This window comes from Mytilus trossulus, chromosome 4 (assembly GCF_036588685.1).
Source record: "Mytilus trossulus isolate FHL-02 chromosome 4, PNRI_Mtr1.1.1.hap1, whole genome shotgun sequence".
NCBI lineage: Eukaryota > Metazoa > Mollusca > Bivalvia > Mytilida > Mytilidae > Mytilus > Mytilus trossulus.
Genome location: NC_086376.1, coordinates 22,053,709 through 22,079,646, shown reverse-complemented (window position 1 = coordinate 22,079,646; position 25,938 = coordinate 22,053,709). Strand labels below are relative to the sequence as shown.

The 25,938-nt window shown below is 32.2% G+C and overlaps 1 protein-coding gene across 8 annotated transcripts in view; it reads left to right on the top strand.

Annotated features, from left to right (window-relative positions):
* The first annotated feature begins 5,690 nt into the window (after nt 1-5,690).
* Nucleotides 5,691-25,938, top strand: part of LOC134714888 (long-chain-fatty-acid--CoA ligase ACSBG2-like) — a 47,937-nt gene continuing 27,689 nt past the window's right edge. For 4 of the 8 annotated variants that reach the window (XR_010106586.1, XM_063576571.1, XM_063576573.1 and 1 more), the window contains exons 1-3: nt 5,951-5,972; nt 22,065-22,128; nt 25,128-25,651. Coding sequence is in view for 7 of the 8 variants with exons in the window: in XM_063576571.1 (XP_063432641.1) it covers nt 5,966-5,972; nt 22,065-22,128; nt 25,128-25,651 (595 nt within the window). In the remaining variant the exon portion in view is untranslated. Of the gene's footprint in view, nt 5,854-5,950; nt 5,973-19,139; nt 19,161-19,773; nt 19,894-20,170; nt 20,280-22,064; nt 22,129-25,127; nt 25,652-25,938 lie in introns of those variants that run through there. The other 4 variants (XM_063576574.1, XM_063576576.1, XM_063576575.1 and 1 more) reach the window with 4 other exon arrangements.

Sequence of the window (25,938 nt, the reverse complement as noted above, 5' to 3'; positions counted from 1 at the left end):
TACCCATGTCTACTTTTATATCAAATAAAGAAATTCTGTAAATAAAACACAAACTTTGCAAATCGATTAAGTATATTCAAACATATAGCAGGCGAAGAATACTACTTAAAACAGTTTAATTTCAGGGAAAATTCGGTCAAACATCGATTTAAAAAAGGGAATTTTCCGAGATTTTTCAAGATGGCGGCTGATGTATCATTTAGAAATGTTGCATCAAATCAGGAACATAGATATACTGTTCCCAGATCAAATCAATGATTTCTATAGTTAAACTTAAACAGTTTCCTAGATTATATTTATTTTTTATGAAGAATCTCTGATGTTTCTGTTATTTTCCTTTAGTGATATTTCGATATCATTAACTTGATTTCAAAATTTCTTGATAAAAAAAAATATATTTTAAGTGTGACACGGGTACGTCTAAACACCGCTCAGGACCTCCTGAGTGCACTCAGGACATACAAAGTGCACTCAGGACCCTTTATTGTCATCGCATTTGCACACAGGATATATGTATATATTCGTTACATGCTGCTTATATAAGAAATAAATTTTGGTAGAATTTGAAATCGAACTTAGATAGATATGTTAATTTTTTAATAATATTGTGGGCACGTGTCACTGATTACACAACTACTGAGCCGTGAATTATTCAATCAACAAAATTAATTGGATTATCTTTATTTATGTTTATGAATTGTGTTGTTTGTACAATGTTGCGTTTAAAATAGTTGAGATTGTTTAATGTAGTTTAATTTAAATTATTCACTGTGAAAATAGTGAATTGTATGTTTTGTGGAGAACAAAAAAGATAACCCATTCGATGTTCTTTTTCAGTTTATTTTTCATTTTGACGGCTAAAATTTTTTTTTTTGTATTCTGCAGTTTATGAATAAAAAAAATAAAAAAAATCTGTAACAAGTTCTATTTTTGTTTTTCTTTGTTATTATTTTCTCTCTCCTCATATCAACTTAATAAACAAAAAACAATGTTTACTAAATATCAAATTTTATTCTCAATAAACAATACACATAGTTAAGAGAAGACATTTGCATGTATGTACTATATTTACAATGACAATATTAACAATTTAAGAAGTCTAATATCTTGGCTGTGTGCGTGCTGTCCTTGATCTTTTCCTTTGGTTAGGCTTACGAGCAAGCTTCTGGGGTTTTGGTACTTCAAAATCTGAGCACGGGGACTTATCGTGTTTTGGATGGATTTTGTGTCGACCAACAGTTCTATACTTAAAAACGGGCTCTATATACAAAACTAATTAACTTCATGAAAAGTAAATTTATTTCGTTCAAGGAATTTATTACTGGACAAGAACGAGTTTCAATAGGGGAATAAATCTTTCAAAATGAAATTTTGATTGAATCTAAACGACAATAAAATAGAGAAAAAACACACACACACATACATACATATATATAAATATTAAAGTATTAAAAAACACAATGATACCAATTTCAAAAAGAATCAACGCTACTATTCGTAATTGTAACTGTTAGCTTGGAAATAAATTATATATAAAAAGGTGTATCACATATTCTTTTATTCTTTTTTACTACGGAACAGTGCAATTAAAATCTATTGTAGTATATCTTGAGATATGAAAATACGAAAGAATTATTCATCTTAATCTTTGAACTATTAAAGAATAAAACTAAAACTTTTCCGTATATTGAACGAAATTTGATAAAAAAATAAATAAATGCCACTTATTTTGATTAACTGTAAGCTTAAAAGTAAATTATATATTCCTTTTTTTTTTCACTATGGAACAATACCATTAAAAAGTCTATTGTAGTATATCTAGAGATATGAAAATACGAAAGAATTATTCATCTTGATTTTTGAATTAAGAATATAACTTACACTTTTCAGTATTATTTTTTTTTTATGAAATTCGAAAATGTTTACAAAGAAAATGTTTACGATATATTTTTATCTATCAAGTTAAGTTAATATACCTTGCTCAATCTCTGGAAACACTGGGGGACTCGTAGTTGAAACGGGGTTTTGATCCCCAAGGACGCCACATTTTGCAATAAATTTTATCTATATTTTTGAACGTTTTCAAATGAGATGAATTGAATCAAGGATTTGTAAAGTTAACTATACAAATCCTTGATTGAATGAAAATTTCCCAACTTTATGTAGATTTCTCATATTTCTCAACTGGCTTCAATTATTACAAACAAAACGAAAAGTTTATTAAACATTTTCCAAATCAATATATCTTCTTTGTTCTATATTTTTCAAAAGACATCTTGCTTTTGTTTGTTTGCTTACATGTATCAGGTTAGATCCATCACTAACCACTTCTAATTATTAAAGATCAAACGACCTAATCAACATGATAATTGGTATTCAATATAATCATCGGTCATGCCTGACATATTTCATAAATACGGCGAGTGCCGATGGAAACTCAAATAACTTCTTAAATATAAAATTGATTTTATCGAAACCAAAACTATAAGATGAAGAATTAAATTATGTATCGAATGCATACCTTCACCACCCACTAAAACAAAGATTTCATGTCCTGAGTGCACTTTGTATGTCCTGAGTGCACTCAGGAGGTCCTGAGCGGTGTTTAGACGTACCGGTGTGACACGGGAACATTTATTTTTGACAGATATTCATCCAGGAGATACTGTTAACAGAAAATAGTTTACAATATCTATAATAAAAAAAATCTTTTCTTTTTTTAAAGACGTTTTTTTAAGTTTTCTGTTTATTTTATCTTTCTTTAAAAATACATTTATACATTCCTTTTAAAACAAAAAAGAAATAAATGTTTTCATCCAAAGAGAAAAAAAATGTCCAATTATAATAGATAAATATTCTATACCTTTAAAATTTCATTCCTTGACCGAACAGGTGAAATCTAACTTGGGTTATAATGTTACATCATAATATATTGTCAGGTAGACGTGCAAACCAAAAGCAACCAGGTGACATTCAACATCCTGTCAGTGTGTATACATGTATTACCAGAGTTTAAATTTTGTGATATACAAAAGTTTTCATAAATGTACAAATAAATATCTTCTCCTTCCCGTGTCAAATCAGAAGAAGTATGTTTCATAATAAACTTTAGGAAAATATGAATATTATGAACATTTCTTTAAAAAAAAAAATTTTGCTCAAAAGGCATTCAAATATTTATATGTTTCTAATTTTTTTTCAAAGAAATAGAAATATTCTGATTCAAATATGAATTTAAATGACTTTCGATCATTGAACATGATTTTATTGCTATTTATTTTTTAATTTAATATTTAAGGCTAAATCCAGGCAATGAATCGATATAAAGTTTAAATTGTGGAAAAAAAATATATAGTTATTGTATACATTCCAACAGAGACGTATAATACGATTGGTCTGGTTGTAACAATATTGTATACCCGATAATATCTATCGACAGAGTTATCGGTCCTGAATAGGACTGATATAGTTGGGTATGGAGATTAAAAGAGCTTCCCGGAAAAATCCAAACCATTCTGGCGTTATGCTTAATCCAGACTACAGGAAAACATTGGTATACACCAGCAATGAAACAAAATGGAGCCCTTATTATATATGTAATTTTAAGAGACGGCATATATACTTCTAATCGACATTTACAAAAGACGCACTAAAAGCAAACATCGAGAAGATAGTTGCTGAGTCGATACCACCACTGATAATAACAACAGACAACTCATCACACATTTTCCTGGAAAACTGTTCTAAACAATTAGCACCTGGGTTGAAACAAAATAGTGTTTCGGCAAACCATACACTCGGGTACCCTACATACTCATTGGTTGTAGAAGCGAAAATCAATCCTGTATTAAGACGGGAATATATTTTAACACACAAAAAAAACCACCCATAAACCTGATTCTCTTACCTGCATTATCTGCAAGATGCCTGGATATTATATGCTCACATCTCCTGAAACGCATAGAAAGGAACCTTAAACTGTAATTGTGACGATAATACATATATACATATAGGAAGATGTGGTTTGAGTGTCAATGAGACATCTCTTACATCCACGTCACAATTTATAAAAGTAAACCATAATCGGTCAAAGTGCGGTCTTAAACACAGAGCCTTGGCTTACGCTGAACAGCAAGCTATGAAGAGCCCCAAAAAATACAAGTGTAAAACCATTTAAACGGGAGTTACAGTCTAATTTATATGAACAAACGAGAAACACTTATGAACCACATCAACAAACGACAACTACGGAACATCAGATTCCTAACTTAGGACAGGTGCAAACAATTGCAGCGGGGTTAGACGTTTTAATGGTACCAAACATTCTCCCTTATCTAAAATGATAGTGTAACATCACAACATAAAAAGACACACTATAAAATATTATGTTTGTTTGTTTTTTTCACAAATAAATTAAATTTTACATGACTGTCATAAACGTGAGAGGTTTAGCTATCTATAAAACCAAGTTTAATCCACAGTTTTCTACAAAAATAAATGCCTGTACCAAGTCAGGAATATGACAGTTGTTGTCCATTCTTTTGATGTGTTTGAGCTTCGGAATTTGCAATTTGATTACGGACTTTCCGTTTTGAATTTTCCTCGGAGTTCAGTATTTTGTGATTTTAATTCACACTACACTCAAGCATGGCTCTTGTTCAGATTTCTTGTGTGAAACCCAACTTTTAACAGCTATGATCGACTAACTACAACATTATTAAAAAGCTCATTAGACAGATAATATTGTGATACTACAGGTCCATGCCCCCATTCAAATGCATTGATTGTTAAAGAAAAGTGGAAAATCATCATCGCTTTTCATACATTCATCATATGGGTAAAATCTACATTTAAAAGTTTTTCAGAGTATATAAAATTATGTTTTTCTTAGATTTGCTCATAAAAATCCAGAGAACTTATTTTTAGCTCATCACTTGGCGTCCGTCGTTTGTCGTCGTCCGTCGTCGTTAACTTTTACAAAAATCTTCTCCTCTGAAACTACTGGGCCAGATTTCCGTGACCAAATTTGGCCACAACCATCATTGGGGTATCTTGTTTGAAAAATGTGTCCGGTGACCCGGCCAACCATCCAAGATGGTCACCATGGCTAATAATAGAAAAGAGTTATAAAATGTGGATTTTGACCGCTTATATCTCTGAAACCAAAGCATTTAGAGCAAATTTGAATGAAGTAAAATTCTTCTTCCGATCAAGTTATATCTGCACTGAAATTTCAGATGAATCGGACAATCCGTTGTTAGTTGCTGCCCCACCATTGATAATTTAAGGAAATTTGCCGTTTCAAGTTGGTTATTATCTTGAATATTATTAATTAGATAGAGGTAAACTGTAAACAGCAATTCTGTTCAGCAAAGTAAGATCTACAAAGAAGTAAATGACCAATATGGTCAATTGACTTCTTGAGGAGTGATTGTCCTTTTAATCATTTTTTTTTTACATTTTTCATAAATTTTGTAATTTTTGACGAGTGACCTTTTTCAGTAAGGTATCATAATTATATATATGGTATCAACTTGCAAGCATACGTTATATTCCTTGTCATAATTGAGTTTGCATTATCTATAGCGATATTAGAATAGGCTGGCCCTCGCACTGTCGGTCATGGTACACAGGATCAACATACTTAATTTGTATTCTTTTTTATGCGTCCGGGATCGTAGTGTCGGTTTTTACTGAAATTATTATGGCGGGAAATACTTGACAACTTCTACCACAGACCTGTCTGTATTTACATCGATTGTGTTAGATCGCACGAATACACAAACTAGTAATTGTTGTTTATTGCTTTAGAAACTTGTAAAAAGTTCCGTGGAGTCACCTTTGATCTCTGTTGTAAGTGAAATATTACAGTGTGGACTGTCAAACATAGACCACATGCAGGGGCTCGTATCAAACATGTCAAATACCAAGGTGTTTTGGGGCGGATAATATGCCATTCGACTGAATGCCTGGTATGCGTTAGGGAGCTACCATTTGATTTTTATATGGGGGCTAGGATGAAAAATGTTGTCCTGCATGTTTTTAGTTGTAATCTCTGTCCTTTTTATTTTTCACTCTTTTCTGTCATGCCTTTTTTTTCTTAGTTTATCCTGACTTTTTTTTTTACATAAATTGACAAAGGTGGCAGGCAGCCTTTTTTATTTGCCAAGTTGCTCATCCTGCCTTTTTTTACTCAAAACTCCTGTCCTGCCTTTTTTCAAACTTCATTCTAGCCTTCAATTCTTCAATCTTTGTCGTGATGACGGGTAATCTCTGTTGTCAATTATTAGTCCGGCGGCTACAAGCATATTTCAGACGAATTGTGCACATCCTGTTACAAGCATGAAATTTGGCATAGACCTTCCTCAACTATTACTCTTTTATTTCAGATAGGGAGGCATTTGAAAAAAAATACTCACTTCCGTTAAAATCCAAAATGGCGGACGTCATACCTAAATCAGCCCAATATCGAAGGCTAGCGTGTAAAAATGTGTTATTATCATGCTACTTACCTAATATTTGGTACAGACCTTTGTCTTTTACTACTTTCGGATAAATTAAATAGATAAGGTATCTTCAGAAACCCTACTTCCGGTTTAAATCCAACATGGCGGACATTCTACTTAAATAAGCTTATTTTTAGGGAGGGTCATTGAAATGTGCTTTAACGTATTGCTACTATCATTACATTGTGTAGAAACCTTTCTTTGGTGCTTCTGATGGATATAATGTATAAGACATATGTCTTAAAAACCCTTACTTCCGGTAATATCCAAAATGGCGGACATAGAAATATCATTTTTTTATTCAAATTTTCAACTTTTTTTCAAAATGAAAAGACAATGATTTTATTATGTGGTGGTCACTAACTTTTAGCTTAAAGTTATCCCCGAAACCACTTATTCTAGCCTGCTGTAAATATTTAGATATAAAGTTAACACTTCCGGTAAAAATATGACATAAATTTCAAAAAAGAGTCCTCAATCTATTTCTTCGATGTAGAGTTTTCGATAGAATGATTAAAACAAAATAAAATCACTATAGTACTAAAAAATATTTAAAATTACTTCTATTTGGCAAAGAATACATGTTTATTCACAGTCACCATGACATGCACACATCGCAGTGCACGGGATACCCTATTTTCCACATTTTAAATGACCGCGGTATCCTTTTTTACATCCATAATGTACAAGCTTTTGACAAAATGATAAGGCCTCAAAAAGAGTTTTTAAAAAGTTATTCTCTTTGTCCTCGCCTGGAGTGGGTAGCATAAAAGCCAATCCCAAGATCGTCTCCCTGAACACCTACCTAAGTATATTGCATGATTTACATGCTAGAAAAGACTAGACCAAGTTGAGGGAATAGCCTCAAAAAGCCTTCCCTTTTGCGCAAATAGTTGTTTTCTTGCTTCATAAACCATGTTATACCCATCTGTTAAGTTTGTGCGATCATACAGTAAAACCCCGGTGATTTAGTCTGATTAATCATCATTCTTTTTGTTAAAGTCACATTTTCAAATGCAATCAATGTCTCCCACATAGCCTTTTTCCCCCTTTCAAGCAGTCTTTTTCCCTCTTTCAAGCAAAGAGAGAACCATATCACAACAGGTAAAGGCATGGATATCAATAAGTGTGCCAGATCACTCAGATCACTCATTGCCTAGTGCATTTGAAAGGCTATTGATAGATATTAATCCAAAGCCTTTTGCCCTCCTAAACACAATCCATAGTTCGTCTACGCCAATGTGACAGAACAGCGAAACAGTCGTGACAGCATCATCATTAAGGACTGTTCGAATCATGACTCGTTTAAGTTCGTGTTTCACTGCATCAGACACACGCACCATGATTTTAGTGTCGGACTCTAAATATGAACTTGGTCCTGAACTTGAAATACATCACGTGTTGGATAAGATAGAAAATCCTGACCATTTGTTGCTATAACTACCATACGCATCCAAGACTTCATCCACTCGTATTTCAGTTTCAAGGTACTTTGTTAAGGTAAGGACATAATACCCAATCAGGATACTCGTTAGGCCGCAATTCACAATCGGAGTTGATTTCCAACAATTACAAAGACAGTGGTATTGTTTATCACATCCATAAATTCTGCAAAAATACATATTTTCTTGCCTTGTTAACCCAATCTGTTTCTTTATTTCGATCTTACAACAAAACCACGTATCGTTTTCAATGACATTAAACTTATCAAATCCATATGGTGATGTTGGCTGGTCAATCATCATTCTAAATGCTATAGTCACATGTCCAAACTTCATTAAAGTCACCAACGCAGTTCCTTTGCCAGCAAACGTGTTATCTTTTAATGCCTAGTGCATTTGAAAGGTCATTGATTGATATATATCTTATACTTTTTCCACTTCCAAATGCAAACCAAATTTTGTCTGCCCCTAGGTCACGGAATAGCAAAACAGCAATGACATCAGTATCGACTGTTTGAGTCATGACTCGGTTAAGTCTGTGATTCACTGCATTAGACACATCGATCTTGATTCTAGTGTCAGTCTCTTCGTGTAAACATGGTGCTAAACTTGAAACATCATCAAGTGGTGGATAACAGTGAACATCCTGAGCATTTGTTGCTTTACCTTGTACTCAAAATTGTATTGAGCAAGCTTCTGTGAATGAAAACTTAAAAGTTCTTTCTTACTGTTGTCATTTCTCAGAAAACTTTGCCAATTTTTAAGCTGTTTTTAATCCCGGATTCGTCTGTGTATTCCCTTTCCCCTAAATGTTGCTCTTCCTTCTTTTAGCAGCTTTCAAACTACCAGTATTGTCTATGTTCACATCCAACACTACATCCACTGTTGTTACAGTTTCAATGTGTTTCCTTACGAGTATGATGATTGGATATTACCTTAATAAAATACCTTAAAACTGTAACAAGAGTGGATGAAGTCTTTGATGAGTATGGTAGTTGTAGAAACAAATGCTCAGGATATTCTATCTTATCCGCCACGTGATGTATTTTAAGTGTAGCACCATGTTCACATAAAGAGACTGACACTTAAATCATAGAGCATGTGTCTGATGCTGTGAAACACGAACTTAAATGAGTCATGATTAACAGTCACTGATGATGCTGTAAATACTATTTAGCTATTCCGTGACATAGGGGCAGACGAACTATGGATTGTTTTTGGGGAGGCAAAAATCTTTGGATTAATATATATCAATGGCCTTTCAAATGCACTAGGCAATGAGTGATCACACACTTTTATTTCTGACCCATACCTTTACCGGTTGTGATACTGTTCTTTCTTTGCTTGAAAAGGAAAAAAAGACTGCGTGGGAGACATTGATGGTATTTGAAGATGTGACTTTAACATAAAAAATGATGATTGATCAGCCGAAATCACTGGGGTTTTACTGTAAGATTGCACAAACTTATCATATCTAACATGATTAACGAAGCAAGAAAGTCATTTTTTGCACAAAAGGGAAAGCTCATTATAAATGAGGTTATTCCCACGATTGGTCTGGTCTTTTCAAGCATGTAAAACGTGCAATATACCAATGCAGGTGTTTAGTGAGACGAGCTTGGGATTGACTCTTATGCTACCTAGTCTTGACACTAATTTATTTTGTTTTAATCAATCTATCCAAAACTCTACATCGAAGAAATAGATTGAGGACTCTTTTTTGAAATTTACGTCTTATTTTTACCGGAAGTGTCAACTTTATATCTAAACATTTACAACATGCTAGAATAAGTGGCTTTTGGGATAACTTAGAGCCAAAAGTTTATTGACCAGCACAAAATAAAAATCATTTTTTTTACCATATTTACATTTTGAAAAAAGTTGAAAATTTTAATAAAAAAATGATATTTCTATGTCCGCCATTTTGGATACTACCGGAAGTCAGGGTTTTAAAGACATATGTCTTATACATTGTATCCATCAGAAGCACCAAAGAAAGGTTCCTACACAATGTAATGATAGTAGCAATACGTTAAAGCACATTTCAATGACCCTCCCTAAAAAATAAGCTTATTTAAGTAAAATGTCCGCCATGTTGGATTTTAACCGGAAGTGGGGTTTCTGAAGTCTTCTAATCTATTTGATTTATCCAAAAGTAGTAAAAAACAAAGGTCTGTACCAAATATTATGATAGTAGCATGATAATAACACATTTTACACGCTAGCCTTTGATATTGGGCTGATTTAAGTATGACGTCCGCCATTTTGGATTTTACCGGAAGTGAGACATTTTTTTCAAATGCCTCCCTATCTGAAAAAAAAGAGTAATAGTTGAGGAAGGTCTATGCCAAATTTCATGCTTGTAACAGGACGTGCACAATTTTTCACAAAGCCGCCGGACTATATCCTCTCTTGTAAAATTATTATCACTAATGTAGTTTCTCCTTTGTACTGATATATTGTTGGTGGCGCTTTAAAAATAATAAAGAATCAATGTATGAAGTGAAAAAAGAAAAAAATGGTTAATCAGGTAATCAAAATGATGTGAAAAATTAAAAATAATCCTAGCCCAGCCATATAAATCAAATGACAGCTCCCGTATACATTGTTTTAATAGATATGTGCCCCTGTGCATAGACATGGTAGACCGTATTTTAATGTAAATAAATACAAAAAAAAATCATTTACCTAAAAATACAAAGAGGTTACAACATCTTGTACAGAAAGTTGAAAGGAAATTATTGGAATACATTGATAGTACATGTATTTACTACAGTGGAGTCCCCTGCGCACATTAGCTGATTTCTTCATGTGAGCACTGTGAGTAACACAAACACAATCATTCTTGTTATGTTTAAGCCTTCTGAAGGGATAAAAAAGAATAAAATTGATAAGTTCAAGAGTTCATTGATAACTGCAAACCAATGATTTACCATATTTGACCAGTTTCCATTTATAATAAAACTACATCATCAGATTAAATTTTATTTATTTAAGACTAATTTATATCAGATTAAGTAATTTTTGCTCTGCATCCTTGGCAGTCTGTTTGGTTTAAATTCAGCTATATTTCAAAGTATAAAATCTTTCCTTTATTCAAAATAAGGAAGGTGTCAGCGAAATCACTTGACATTGGAGGTAAATGAGTAAGTGACAGTTCTCAACTCTTGCCGGCGTATCCATTTTGAACTGTGAAGGACTGTTCATACATTTGTGTTGAAAGTTTCGTCTTAAAGATCTCCATCATAAATGAGTATAACACTGTTTTCTTATATCTTTAATTGACATCAGAAATGATGGAGATCTGAAACAATAAATCAAATAATTAATAGCAATCATAAGGATATTCCTCTAGGAGGAACTCTCAGAACAGGAGTTCCCCTAATTTTGTACACACATCATACAAAATCTTGAGGGTGAAACTATACAAACAGAAGATTTTATGAAATAAAAGTATGTTATGAATGTGTTCATACAATTTTATCAAATTATTGGTTTAATCAGTTGAATGAAGTGAAATCATAGGTCTTGGGTGCGCAAACACAACAGACTGCACCGTACATACTTGTTGACAAGAAGTTGACACTTTTATGCTACTATGATTTTCTATTAACATTGAACAAGAGCATACATGATATATCAAACATAAAGTGTGTAACTCACATATGTATTCATTATCAGTAACTTATTTTGTTTTTCAAATTTGATGCATGAACTCTGGGAAACTCATTCCCATTACAATTTCAAAAGCTCAAATCAGCATTTTCATGGACAGGTGAAAAATTTGATACTGAATATAATTCAAGAGGGAGTAATACCCCTCGGAAACCTAAATTGTTGAGAAATTTGAATTTTCAGTACTCTAATGCATACATTTCTTGTCTGATTTTAATTACGTTTATGTCGGGTTTATTTGAGCAATTTTTAGGACAAGTTTAAAAACCTTGCAGATCAAATATTGTTAAGGTGTTTTGCAGCTTATAAAAAGATGAGTTATTTGGAATAATGTATTGCAAATGCTCTCACCCGTACTTTTCTTGTTTTATTTTTATTGAAACTGTGTAAAAGAACAAATAAATTATTAGAGTTATGGCTCTTGGATCAAAACAAATTTACTATTAGCTTGGAAGCATAGGATTGTGTTTGTTTACCCTTATTTTTAAACCAGAAATATGAGAAACTAAAATATTAAAGAGGGATAAAAGTGTCCTTTTAGTACATGTACATAAAATTAAACATTTCAGAAAACACACCTTTGAAAGAAATGCTTAATAGTGTTTCATTATTGACATATACAATACATGCACACTGTAACCTGGTAACTAGCAACAATTATATGTGATAAAGGGACGGATCCAGCCCCAGTCATATTTAAAAGAGGGTTCCAATCCAAGGATAAAGGGGGGGAGGAGTTCCAACTATTTGTTGTCCCCATCTGTTTTTGTGATACTCTTATATAAAATTGTCTATTAAATTATTTACATGTGGGCAAAACATTTTACCTTTTTGCCACCTTTGTTTATTGATAGTTGTAAAGTATTATTATAACATGTACGTATTATTATATATATGGATGTGATACTAAGTGATACTCAAAATGGCATGCCTGTCTGAGAGTTTTCTAATGACTTCAACTTATTTAACCAAGTGAAATAAAGGCTTCAGTAAAAGTGAAAATAAAACTTTAAAAAATAAGTGAAGAAAATGACATACTATAGTTTCTATGTACTGATTAACATACCTTTGGAATGTTTACACCTATTTAAAGTTATGGAGGGTGCACACCTTGAGATTAAGTTTTAACTTTATCTTTTCTTAGACACTGATGTACTCTTAAACTATTTGTGTGGTATAAAACTGATCATTAGGGTAAAGTCCAGATTTTTCCATCTGACAGACAGTGACTTTAGTTTTGATTCTCATGCTAGTTATATTTTTGTTTATCAGGGAAACAGACCATTTTTATATATATGAGTAAGTACTGACTTTTACATGGTAAAATATGTCTTTGTTATCTTCACATTATCATCCTTCAACATTAGAATGAATTAAATAACTTTTATAGTTTGAGTTCCGAAAATTCATTAACTTCTTCAGTGATCAATCTGAAAGTTACCTAAATTTGTCATGCAAGTACCATATTTCATAGAAAGTGGCAGATTTCACAGTATTATACCCCAGCCCCTTAGTGGTAAGAGCATATATAGATTTATTCATGTTCATGATGTTGCCCTTTTTATCTTTCTGTCATTTTGAAACACAACAGATGTCTTGAAATGTCATTAAGCCAGTAGATTACAAGTAGCGTTAATGTTGAGTTACATATTTTAAAATTTATTCCTGTCTCTTTCCTCCAATACTACATGTTCTGAATAGTTTATACATCTTCATATTTGGTCTACAGCTTGCGATATTAGTTGTATTAAGAGGCTTTCTGTTTGACAATACTTTTAATGTTAAATGTATAATACATGTATTATATAAATAGAAATGTTCACCACATTTTTCTGAGGTTTCTAATTCAACATAATTAATTCAAATTTGATCTGTAACTTGACTGTGATGAGCTATACTGTTGTTGTATTGTTCACATTTTTCAGGCATTTTCTTCCTGTTTTCTAGTACTTTGAATTACAAATGGGGTATACCTGATGTACCTATAAGCTGTACTGCTTCTGGTTTGATGTTACATGTAACTATTTAAAAAAACATGTACATGTATTTGAATACTGATAAATGTAGCTTGGTATGTTCAAGTTTCTACTAAGAGTTTTCTAGTTATTTAATAGCATAAAATGGATTATTCTCAAAATGCCCTGTTGAATTCATTTTATGTAACTAGATTTCTTCATAAAACAAAAACATGTTTATAAGAATGAATGGTCAAAGAGAGACAACTCTATCTTTCAGACTTTAATTTAAAATTCATCTAAAATGGACCATGAATCACTTGAATCTTCTATTAATGGTGCTTCAATGTACATGATGTAACTGTTATGGTTTAAAATTTTGTAAAAAGAGATATTAAGACGTCCTTTTTATCTGTAACTTTATATAATTAAAGGTTTTGGAATTGTGGCTTTTTTTTTCATAAAGTTATGATTTAAGGTGGTTTATTTTTTAGGCTTACCCAACCTTTGATTTAATTTCAACATTTTACAACTATAATAAGAATTCTTGTCTTATTATCTATGCCAAGATAAAGATTGATGGACATTTTCAATATATACAGATTTAAGAACTTCAAAAGTTGGAAAATAAAGTTGTTTTGGTCAGTGATCGGAAAGTTCATTTCAACAACTGTTTAAATTTAGAATAATAAATATTAGCCATTAACAACTTTAGAACTTTAGTCATCTCTTATTGTATATTCATATATGTCAAAATAACAGCAATTAAAACTGACGAGTCATATTAAAAAATTATTTGCATCATAAAGAGTGTCTATTTTTCCACATATCTTAATTGCCTATTTGAAACTCATGATACTTTTCTTTCTTTGTAATATAAGATCTAGTCACTTGAACAGATTACATATGACTGAATGAGGTTCAAGGATTTGTTATTTTTTGCTTTTTAATTAAAATTTTGAAGTACAAACCAAAAACATTATAAACTAGATAGTTTACTTGAGGTTAGGATTAAAAAAGACATCAGATAAAAAAAGAAATTATTGGAAAAGATTGAGTAATTGTTTTTGGAGAAAATATTCTGTTTGAAAAAGTAAGAGATCTGTTAATTGATATCTGCATGGTTAAGACTAATTTGAGTTAGGACATTGAACATACATACCGTCATACGTCTAACTCACCAGGCATAGTGCAAGGTGATCTTATGCAACAATATCTCGGTAGCATGAGTTCCAATCCCAGCCTGATTTACCTAGACACTTGTCATTTGGCCTTATTGTGTGTACCCAGACATCTGTCACATTGCTTTCTTTACTTAGACACTTATCATACTGTTTTATTTTTGGACTACCAAGACACATCAGTCCTGTCACAGTGCTTCGCTCTTTAGTCCGGTTTTGTCTCTTTGAATCATTCCCCATTTCCATTCTCAATTTCATTTATTCTGGTTTACCTAGGTGTTTGTCACATTGCTTTATTGTGCTTTATCCAGAAACCTGTCACCTGTTTACCTGGACACCAGTCAAACTGCTTTCTTCTGATTTACTCAGACACATGTCACATAGCTTTATTCTGGTTTACCTACACACCTGTCACATAGCTTTATTCTGGTTTACCTACACACATGTCACATTGCTTTATTCTGGTCTACACAGACATCTCTCACATAGCTTTATTCTGATTTACCTACACACATGTCACATTGCTTTATTCTGGTTTACCTACACACATGTCACATTGCTTTATTCTGGTTTACCTACACATGCACATGTCACATCGCTTTATTCTGGTCTACACAAACATCTCTCACATTGCTTTATTTTGGTTTACCTACACACATGTCACATGGCTTTATTCTGGTTTACACAGACATCTATCACATGGCTTTATTCTGGTTTACCTAGACACATGTCACATTGCTTTATTCTGGTTTACCTAGACACATGTCACATTGCTTTTAGTTTATTCTGGGTTACCTACACACATGTCACATTGCTTTATTCTGGTATACACAGACATCTCTCTCACTGCTTTATTCTGGTTTACCTACACACATGTCACATTGCTTTATTCTGGTTTACCTACACACATGTCACATTGCTTTATTCTGGTTTACCTACACATGCACATGTCACATCGCTTTATTCTGGTCTACACAAACATCTCTCACATTGCTTTATTTTGGTTTACCTACACACATGTCACATTGCTTTATTCTGGTTTACCTACACACCTGTCACATAGCTTTATTCTGGTTTACCTACACACATGTCACATTGCTTTATTCTGGTCTACACAGACATCTCTCACATAGCTTTATTCTGATTTACCTACACACATGTCACATTGCTTTATTCTGGTTTACCTACACACATGTCACATTGCTTTATTCTGGTTTACCTACACACATGTCACATTGCTTTATTCTGATTTACCTACACACATGTCACATTGCTTTATTCTGGTCTACACAGACATCTCTCACATAGCTTTATTCTGGTTTACCTACACACATGTCACATTGCTTTATTCTGGTTTACCTACACACATGTCACATTGCTTTATTCTGGTTTACCTACACATGCACATGTCACATCGCTTTATTCTGGTCTACACAAACATCTCTCACATTGCTTTATTTTGGTTTACCTACACACATGTCACATTGCTTTATTCTGGTTTACCTACACACCTGTCACATAGCTTTATTCTGGTTTACCTACACACATGTCACATTGCTTTATTCTGGTCTACACAGACATCTCTCACATAGCTTTATTCTGATTTACCTACACACATGTCACATTGCTTTATTCTGGTTTACCTACACACATGTCACATTGCTTTATTCTGGTTTACCTACACACATGTCACATTGCTTTATTCTGATTTACCTACACACATGTCACATTGCTTTATTCTGGTCTACACAGACATCTCTCACATAGCTTTATTCTGGTTTACCTACACACATGTCACATTGCTTTATTCTGGTCTATACAGACATCTCTCACATAGCTCGATTCTGGTTTACCTACACACATGTCACATTGCTTTATTCTGGTCTACACAGACATCTCTCACATTGCTTTATTCTGGTTTACCTACACACATGTCACATTGCTTTATTCTGGTCTACCTACACACATGTCACATTGCTTTATTTTGATTTACCTACACACCTGTCACATTGCTTTATTCTGGTTTACCTACACACATGTCACATTGCTTTATTCTGGTCTACACAGACATCTCTCACATAGCTTTATTCTGGTTTACCTACACACATGTCACATTGCTTTATTCTGGTTTACCTACACACATGTCACATAGCTTTATTCTGGTTTACCTACACACATGTCACATTGCTTTATTCTGGTCTACACAGACATCTCTCACATAGCTTTATTCTGGTTTACCTACACACATGTCACATTGCTTTATTCTGGTTTACACAGACATCTCTCACATAGCTTTATTCTGATTTACCTGGACACCTGCCACATAGCTTTATTCTGGTTTACCTACACACATGTCACATTGCTTTATTCTGGTCTACAGACCTGTCACATTGCTTTATTCTGGTTTACCTACACACATGTCACATTGCTTTATTCTGGTCTACACAGACATCTCTCACATAGCTTTATTCTGGTTTACCTACACACCTGTCACATTGCTTTATTCTGGTTTACCTACACACATGTCACATAGCTTTATTCTGGTTTACCTACACACATGTCACATTGCTTTATTCTGGTCTACACAGACATCTCTCACATAGCTTTATTCTGGTTTACCTACACACATGTCACATTGCTTTATTCTGGTTTACACAGACATCTCTCACATAGCTTTATTCTGGTTTACCTACACACCTGTCACATAGCTTTATTCTGGTTTACCTACACACATGTCACATTGCTTTATTCTGGTCTACACAGACATCTCTTACATTGCTTTATTCTGATTTACCTGGACACCTGCCACATTGCTTTATTCAAGTTTACTGGCAAGAACCCCTCACAAATATGCTTTTCAGATGTCAGGGTTTTTTCACAGACTTTATTATAACTTTTTTTTTATTTCTCCTGTTATTTCAATAGTTTAATATACACCATGTACATTTTGTATTTAAAAAAAAAAATAACTCTGGTATAAATGTTTTGTATAGGTATAAAAAAGAAGATGTGGTATAATTGCCAATGAGACAACTCTCCACAAGAGACAAAATGACAAAGAAATAAACAGATGTAGATCACCATACAGCCCATACCACATATAGGCAGTTATAAAAGTCCCAAAATGACAATGTAAAACAATTCAAATGAGAAAACTAGTGGCTTTATTTATTTTAAATAAATTAAAGAAAAACAAATATGTTACACTTAAACAAACGACATCCACTGAATTACAGGCTCCTAACTTGGGACAGGCACATACATACAGAACATGGTAGGATTAAACATGTTAGTGGGATCCCAACCTTCCTCCCTAAACCTGGAACAGTGGTGCACAGTACAACATAAGAACTAACTACATGTATAAAAATCAATTGAAAAAGGCTTAACTCATTGGACAGATACAAATACAAATACTACACAGAGAAGACTTGGTCGGTTTTTTTTTTTTATAAAAAACAATGAGATTTGCATATAAAACAATAAACTAGGAAGGAAAGGATATATATGTGAAGACTTAAATACATAGGAAATGACATCAGTAATGTCAATAATCTATAGAAATTATTAGGATAGAGAAATATAATCCTTACTGAGACAGAGACCTACTAATCCCAGGATAAGAAAGTAAATATTTAAGGTCATTGGTGTTCAACTGTGGAGTGTAAAAAGTTCACTGTAAACTCTACCCCCCCCCCCTAAAAAAAAAACATTAAATAAAAAAAAATACAAAAAAAATAAATAAAGCAAGTAAAAACAATTTAAGACAACAAAGCAAATAAAGCTTAAGACAACTAAAAACAAAATACAAAACACAAAAATAGTGCAAAGAACATATAAGCAAACAAAAGATCAAGAATAATTGCTTATAAATATATAAGAAACTTTAAACACCATAGCATAAAAGAAGCGATACGTGGCTGTACCAGTGATCACAGTTCTATCCTGTAATGTTAGTTCTGTCAGAGACATACATATATATGTGTCTCTGACTCTGCAATGTCCATCTAGGAGAAAAATAATGTTTTATCAAGTTAAACATCAAAACTACTTGATGAAACTAACTTTCCTGACTTCTGCAATGAGTACTACCTCATGTTGTATTATAAGCTTTGAAAAGACCTGAAAACTATTTGAATATTTATTGAAATGAAAAGATTATATAAGTCTTTCTTTTGAAATATATATCCTTTATTTTTGATTGTCTGTATTGAAAACACTCACAGGAAGAAAGTTTTAATGATACATTTATAAAGATTAGAAATGATTTGCAAAATTCTTATACTAAGTATGTATAAGTAGACTATTAAAATAAGGATGTATTACATGTAGTAAAAGGGGAAGTAAATTATTAAAATTTACAAAAAATAGTAAATATCCTGGGTAATACACATTTGTCAGGTAAGAACCATGTTCACTCAAATTTACATAAAACAGCTTTTCAATTAAAACTCAAGAACTAGTTTCCTCAGGCATCAAATATTTTAGACATTTTTATGTATTGTATTCAAGCTTCTTGATAATAACATGGTAAATTGATTGATTGTTGGTGGCTTTACCATGTTTAATTCCACTGGTAATAAACCTGCTGAAGGTTAATATAGAAGATAACGGACCAGCCACAAGTTTACTTTTGATTGTTGGTTTTAATATTTTTGATTGTAATAATTGTTCTTAGTCTTTAAGCAATGTAGTAAATCAATCAATCAATCAATTTTGTCTTGTATTAAAAGTTTTCAATAATATTTTAATTGTATTTATTATTCATTTTTTCAATTTTATCAAAGTCCTAATGTCTCTTAGGGAATAAACTATTCATTTGTTCTTATTGTATTACTTAAAAATTGGTGACATTTTTTTTTATGCAAAAACTGTTTTTATTAGACTTTCACCCACAAAACTTACTTTTTTACATACTGTGAACATTAGGAATTTATACAATTTTTTGACATAACAAATACGATACACATGACATGATTATTAGGATACTTCCATGGTTGGTTGGGTCTTCATGATTTTATTACTTGATATGGTAGGAGTATTAGATACCTAAAAATCGTTGTTATTCTGACACAGGTGTGGTCGTTTTCACCTGAGATTCCCTCGTACTAAGGTTTGTTTAGTAAAAACAAAGGTAAGTAAGTCATTAACTCTGTTTTACATGTTTATGTGTGATGTTGCATTTCATTTAAGGCAAAAATAATTTAATTTATTATCATGGTTATTGCACTTTCAAGTATATACTAGGTATTCATCTGATAACATACTTTAATTGATAGGTGTTCACAAGGTAGACTAGTCACCTCAGTTTACCTTTGTACAGGTAAACAATGACCAGTCAAGATGTTTTGTTATAATACCATTGTTTTGTTTTCTTGAATAATGCATAAAAGTAGTCCTTTTCTTTAAATTCAGTGTAAAAATTTCTGTTTTCAAATTATCTGCAGTAAAATTAGACACTAAGCTCTATTTCACACTGAATTTATCCACTCCAGGGAAGGACCAACCCTTATATCAAGAGTAAGTAGATGCATAGATGTTTTAATAGAAAAAGAGTTTTGAAGATACCCTAATAATTTGATGAACATGTGAAATACACAAAAATCTTGAAGTAAATAATAAGAATTTCCATGAATTGTAAAACATTTAAACAAGTGAAAAATTTGCAAAAATAAAACATGTTCATAAAGTTTGTTCCTCCAAGCATTTTTATAGTTTAAAACCTTGAATACTAGACAGATCATATATGTATGGTATTTATTTTTTATTATACCCTCCCTCCAAGAGGGGCATTATTTTTTTTTATCCGTGTGTACATCCATCCATATTATGCCATGTATCAAGTTACAATAGTTTACTATTAAAATTGTGGTCACATCATCTTCAAACTAAGAACTAATGTTTATTACGATATGAACTTTTTAAAATATGAGGTTTTAACCGATTTCACTAGTCACTGAGCATTGAAATGTGATCGTGGGAAATTAGTACAAAATGTTTGGTTCAGGTAGTTTACCATGAACTTTAGATGAATTCTGTTGGAATGATAATTTTTTATTTGATTAAGATTTAAAGAACCCTAATTTTCTTTTCAAATAATCTTATTTGGTTGGCTACTCCTCTCAAAATACACTTATATTTCATAATTTGAAGGCATTATTTTATATAGTTTCTTTGATTCACCTTGTCCTTAGGTACATTAAGTTTTCCAGTAGCACTTTTTTCTGCATAGCTGCATAGAATAAAATGAATCATATTTACATGTTGTTCATATTGTTTGTCACAGAAAATGAATGTGAAACTGTAAAACAACTTATTTTTCATGTACATGTATAGTCTTTTTTTTCTCAATAAGCCATATTTTCTTACTTTGTTGGAGTATTCATATAATAAGAAAATCTTAGTCAACAAGACAAATTTGTGACAAATAATATTTGTCAATAGCTTTACTTTTACACTCCCAAAGGTTGTGAGAATTAACTGCTCCCAAATATTATTTGGTTCGCAGTAAACTTAGAGAAAATATTTTAAAGATAAGAGGTTGAAGTCATAAAACTTTGCTTAGTGCTCAAGTGCATAAAAATAATGCTCTAAGCATGAAATCCAGCATTTTGATTGGTTGATTTTAGAGTATGAGTACCAAAAAAAATATGCCTATTTTGTCTACAGACTCAAAAGTTCACAACAATTTTTCAAAAGTCTTTTTCTAAATTTAACCATGTTAAAACTTATTAACATGACGTACAGGGTTCTACTCAATTGATGCTTCTTCAAAATTAGCAAACAGCTCGCTACCCAACCATACTCTTGATTTACATGATATAGAAACATGCAATAATTCACAATTGGAAAATGCATCTCTCAAATGGTTTTCAGAAGAATGCACTGGAGCATTGACTTTAACGTTACTTTCTTTAAAGACATAAACTTCATCCTGTTCTTCCCAGACAAGTATATATTACATAATAAAGTTATTAAAATAAGCATGAATGTATAATACTTTTATAGAAATCATTGACCTAATTTTTGACCTGATATCTTAAAATTGAGAATTATCTTTTAAATGTATTCTGTTCAAATAACATCAATTTAAATTCCAAGTAGATATATTTTGAGACCTTGAATATGTGAGAATTATACATGTAAGTGAACTTTTTCTTTAGAATTATTTTAAATGCTGTCTATTTAAATGGTTATCCATGCTTAAAACTAGCTACACAAATATAAGTTAAAGGTATTGCATTTAGAGTAAACAATTTGAGTAAATACTTTAATATCTTATAAAGATTTCATTACATTTTTCAGGAATTACAATGTCGGAGACAGAGAGTGGTGGTGTACCTAAGGAGGCAGGGGATTCTTCTGACTTGTATGTACAATATAATTATGATGTCATTATAAAATTATTAGTTTGTTTGACATTTCAGAGGATGATATTTGTTAATTTTCAGTCAAATGATAAAAACGTAAATTTTCTTCTTCAATGTCCATGCTGTACAATTCTTAATTTACTTTCATCAGGAATAGTAAGAGTAAGTAATTTGGAAAAATGTACTTGGTGGACTGATGTTAGTGTAGTTCCCTTGACCCACTTGGGTAGATGAGTTCATTTGATTGACATAAAATTGGTATCTGCTTCTTTGTGTCATGAGCAGGGTATAAAGTAGGAGCAAAGACTCCTTGGCTTAGTGTCAAAACAATGTGTTGAAAAAGAATGAATATATATCCTTGTTGAACATCTCAAAGACTTACAGTCCCATGTATAATAAATTTGAAAATAGATATGGGGAATGTGTCAAGGAGACAGCAACCTGACCAAAAGGCAAAAAACAGCTGAAGGCCACAAAACGAACTAAGGCCAGAGGCTCCTGACTTTGGACAGACACACAAAAATTTATGTGTAGTACTGGGTTTCTTAAGTGTCTTCCTTTCATTTGCCTGTTAATGTGGCTCCCAAAGTTCATTGATAATGGTACCTGTATTGTTCCACATTTGAGATGTTAATGGTACTCGGCTATATGTATGAAGTCATTGCTGTTGTGATTACTTTTCAGTTCCTATACAATTATCATTGCAAGCATATGTGCACTATTGTAAGACTTAGAATAAGTCATCTCTCTGTAAAAATATATATTAGCTGCATCATTACCATGATAACATAAAATTGATGTCTGTTTACATATATATTACAATACAATACAAAATGCTTTATTTAACAATACTCTGTCACATCAACATGTGAAACAAGAGTGGATTCATTTATTTTTATGGGTACCATTTTTATGCCCCACCTACGATAGTAGAGGGGCATTATGTTTTCTGGTCTGTGCATCCGTTCTTCCTTTTGTTGGTCCGTCTGTTACACTTCAGGTTAAAGTTTTTGGTCAAGGTAGTTTTTGATGAAGTTGAAGTCCAATCAACTTGAAACTTAGTACACATGTTCCCCATGATATGATCTTTCTAATTTTAATACAAAATTAGGGAATTTATTCCAATTTCACGGTCCAGTCAACATAGAAAATGATAGTGCGAGTGGGGCATCCGTGTACTGTGGACACATTCTTGTTTGTGTATATTTGATTTTGTTGTCTGCACTAAAGCCTATTATAAAAAATATGGAACTCTTTATATTTGAACATTTAAATTTGTGGTTCAGATGTACCCACATATTTTTTTTAAATTGGTACGAAACAAATAATGATGATTCCACAGTAAGAGATATGTCTAGAAGTTACCACAAATCAGAACGGATTATATTCAGGGCCGTAGCGTAATGGAGGCAAATGAGGCAAATGCCTCACTTTTGAAACGACAATCAAACTTTAGAAGTGTCATTTTTATTTTAATTTCATGTATTTTACATTATCAATATGCGAGTTTCGAGTTTCAAACTATCTACCGGCACACTCCATACAGTGTTTTCAATCTGCAGCAGCGATTTTGAATATAATTATTTTACCATAGCGGTGACGGTAAAAAAAAATAAGTGTCCCGATTGCAAATCAAAATACAAAAATTGAAACAAATCTTATTTATGTCGTTACAAAACTTGTTGAAGACGGATTCTTTAAAGAGAAAAAAAGATGAAAAGGGAAACTCATGTGTATGCTGGCTTATAACTTTCTTGGTTTATTTTTGAATCTACCAATGTTAACACACTGAACAACAAACATGCTGCAAATGCAAATCGATAAAAATAATTCATTGACCAAAAAATATAATGATTATTTATAATTGATTTACTGAACAAAATCATGAAGCGCCGTTTTCATAAATATGGAAGTCTTTAATGTATAAGGCAATTCATGATTTTTATTTATCTTTAATAAAAGTATGAAATATATTTTTGGTATTGTTTGAAAATATTTTATTCGTGTTTCTTTTATTCTATTAACATTGTCTAGTTGTATGCTAGCGTGTTCCATTGATTCTATTGTGGTAGGCCGTGGGTTCGAACCCCGAAACGGTAGGTCAGACCAATGACTTAAAAATTGGTAGAATAATGTGTCCAGGTAGGTTGACATGTCTTCCAGCGGAATGTTTACATTTTTACAGATAACTTGTGATCACTTGTGACATTAGAACGTCAAACATCTGGTTAAGTAACAATGTTGGTCTAGTCTTCTCTGTACCCATTCTTATGCATGGTTAATGATTATGTATAATAAATGTATCCTAATTGATGCTTATTATATGTTCTCGTCTTTTAGAAGCTTATAACTTGCTGTTTGAGATAAATATATATGTATATACATCAGAAGGTGTGTTGAAGCCTTTTAATAGTACAAAATCACAGGAGAATCGTAAAGTTTTGGTTGACCAACAGAGATTAACTTTAATATTGAAACTCGTTTTGCTACTTACTAGGCTAGCTAATAAAAAAAATCCGCATTTCTGTTATATTTTTTTTTTTTTATTATAGATAGTAATGCTGAAATAAGCTTCTTCCGTTTCATGTATCCGAACCCCCCTAAAAAAAAAGGGCCCAAAAATTTTTCGCCTCGCTCCGCTCGGCGGAATGCCTCACTTTAAAAGGACATGCGCTACGGCCTTGATATTTCAAGGTATATAAAATTGAGAATGGAAATGGGGAATGTGTCAAAGAGACAACAACCCGACCAAAGAAAAAAACACCAAAAAACAACAACAGAAGGTCACCAACAGGTCTTCAATGTAGCGAGAAATTCCCACACCCGGAGGCGTCCTTCAGCTGGCCCCTAAACAAATATATACTAGTTCAGTGATAATGAACGCCATACTAATTTCCAAATTGTACTCAAAAACCAAAATTAAAATAATATAAGACTAACAAAGGCCAGAGGCTCCTTGTACACATTTTTTCTTGATTTAATAAATCTTATCTTCTAGGAGCTCATCATTTGTCACAAAGATCAATGTCACCTCTGAAGGAGCTGCAAATGGTCATGTGACAGGAAAGGTCAATGGTGAGGTCATCGTCAATGGACACTCTGACTCCTCCAATGAAGATAATGATAATAAAAAGGAACCTTCTACAGATAATGTAAAAATAGAGGACATTAATCAAAATGAAAGTGTATTGACTGAAAAAGTGGAATCTGTTTCCATGGAAACTGAAGAAAGTAATATCAGTAAAAATGGAACAGATGAAGATGTGATCACAGTGGAACCAAGAGAAACTTCAAGCAATGACAATCCAATCTCTTCTCCTGCTGAAGAAGTTACAGCAAGCACATTGCAGGAAATAGATCTGGAAAATAAAAATGAAAACAAAAATGTTGAAGAAATAGTATCAGAGGCAAAAACTGTAGAAATAACAAATACAGAACAGGAAAAGACTGAACTAGTAGAAAATGATGTTGTTTTGCAAAAGGAGATATATGAACCAAAGCCTGTTCTTTTGTCAGTTGAAGGTAAATTTGTAAAAGAATATTGCTCATATATATACATACACTCATATCACATCTTATTTATATTCATGTATACCCTGATTCTTGTCACACCTGACCACAACAAATTATCTAATTAAAATGACAACGTTATTTGTTGGACAAAAAAAAACTGTGACTTAATTTAACAGATAAATGCACACAACACATCTGTTTTCAATTTTATGTTAGAAATTAACTAAATTTTCTTCAAATAACAAAAAAAATTACAAGTAAGTTAAATCAATTTTTGAATTAAAACATAAAAATGT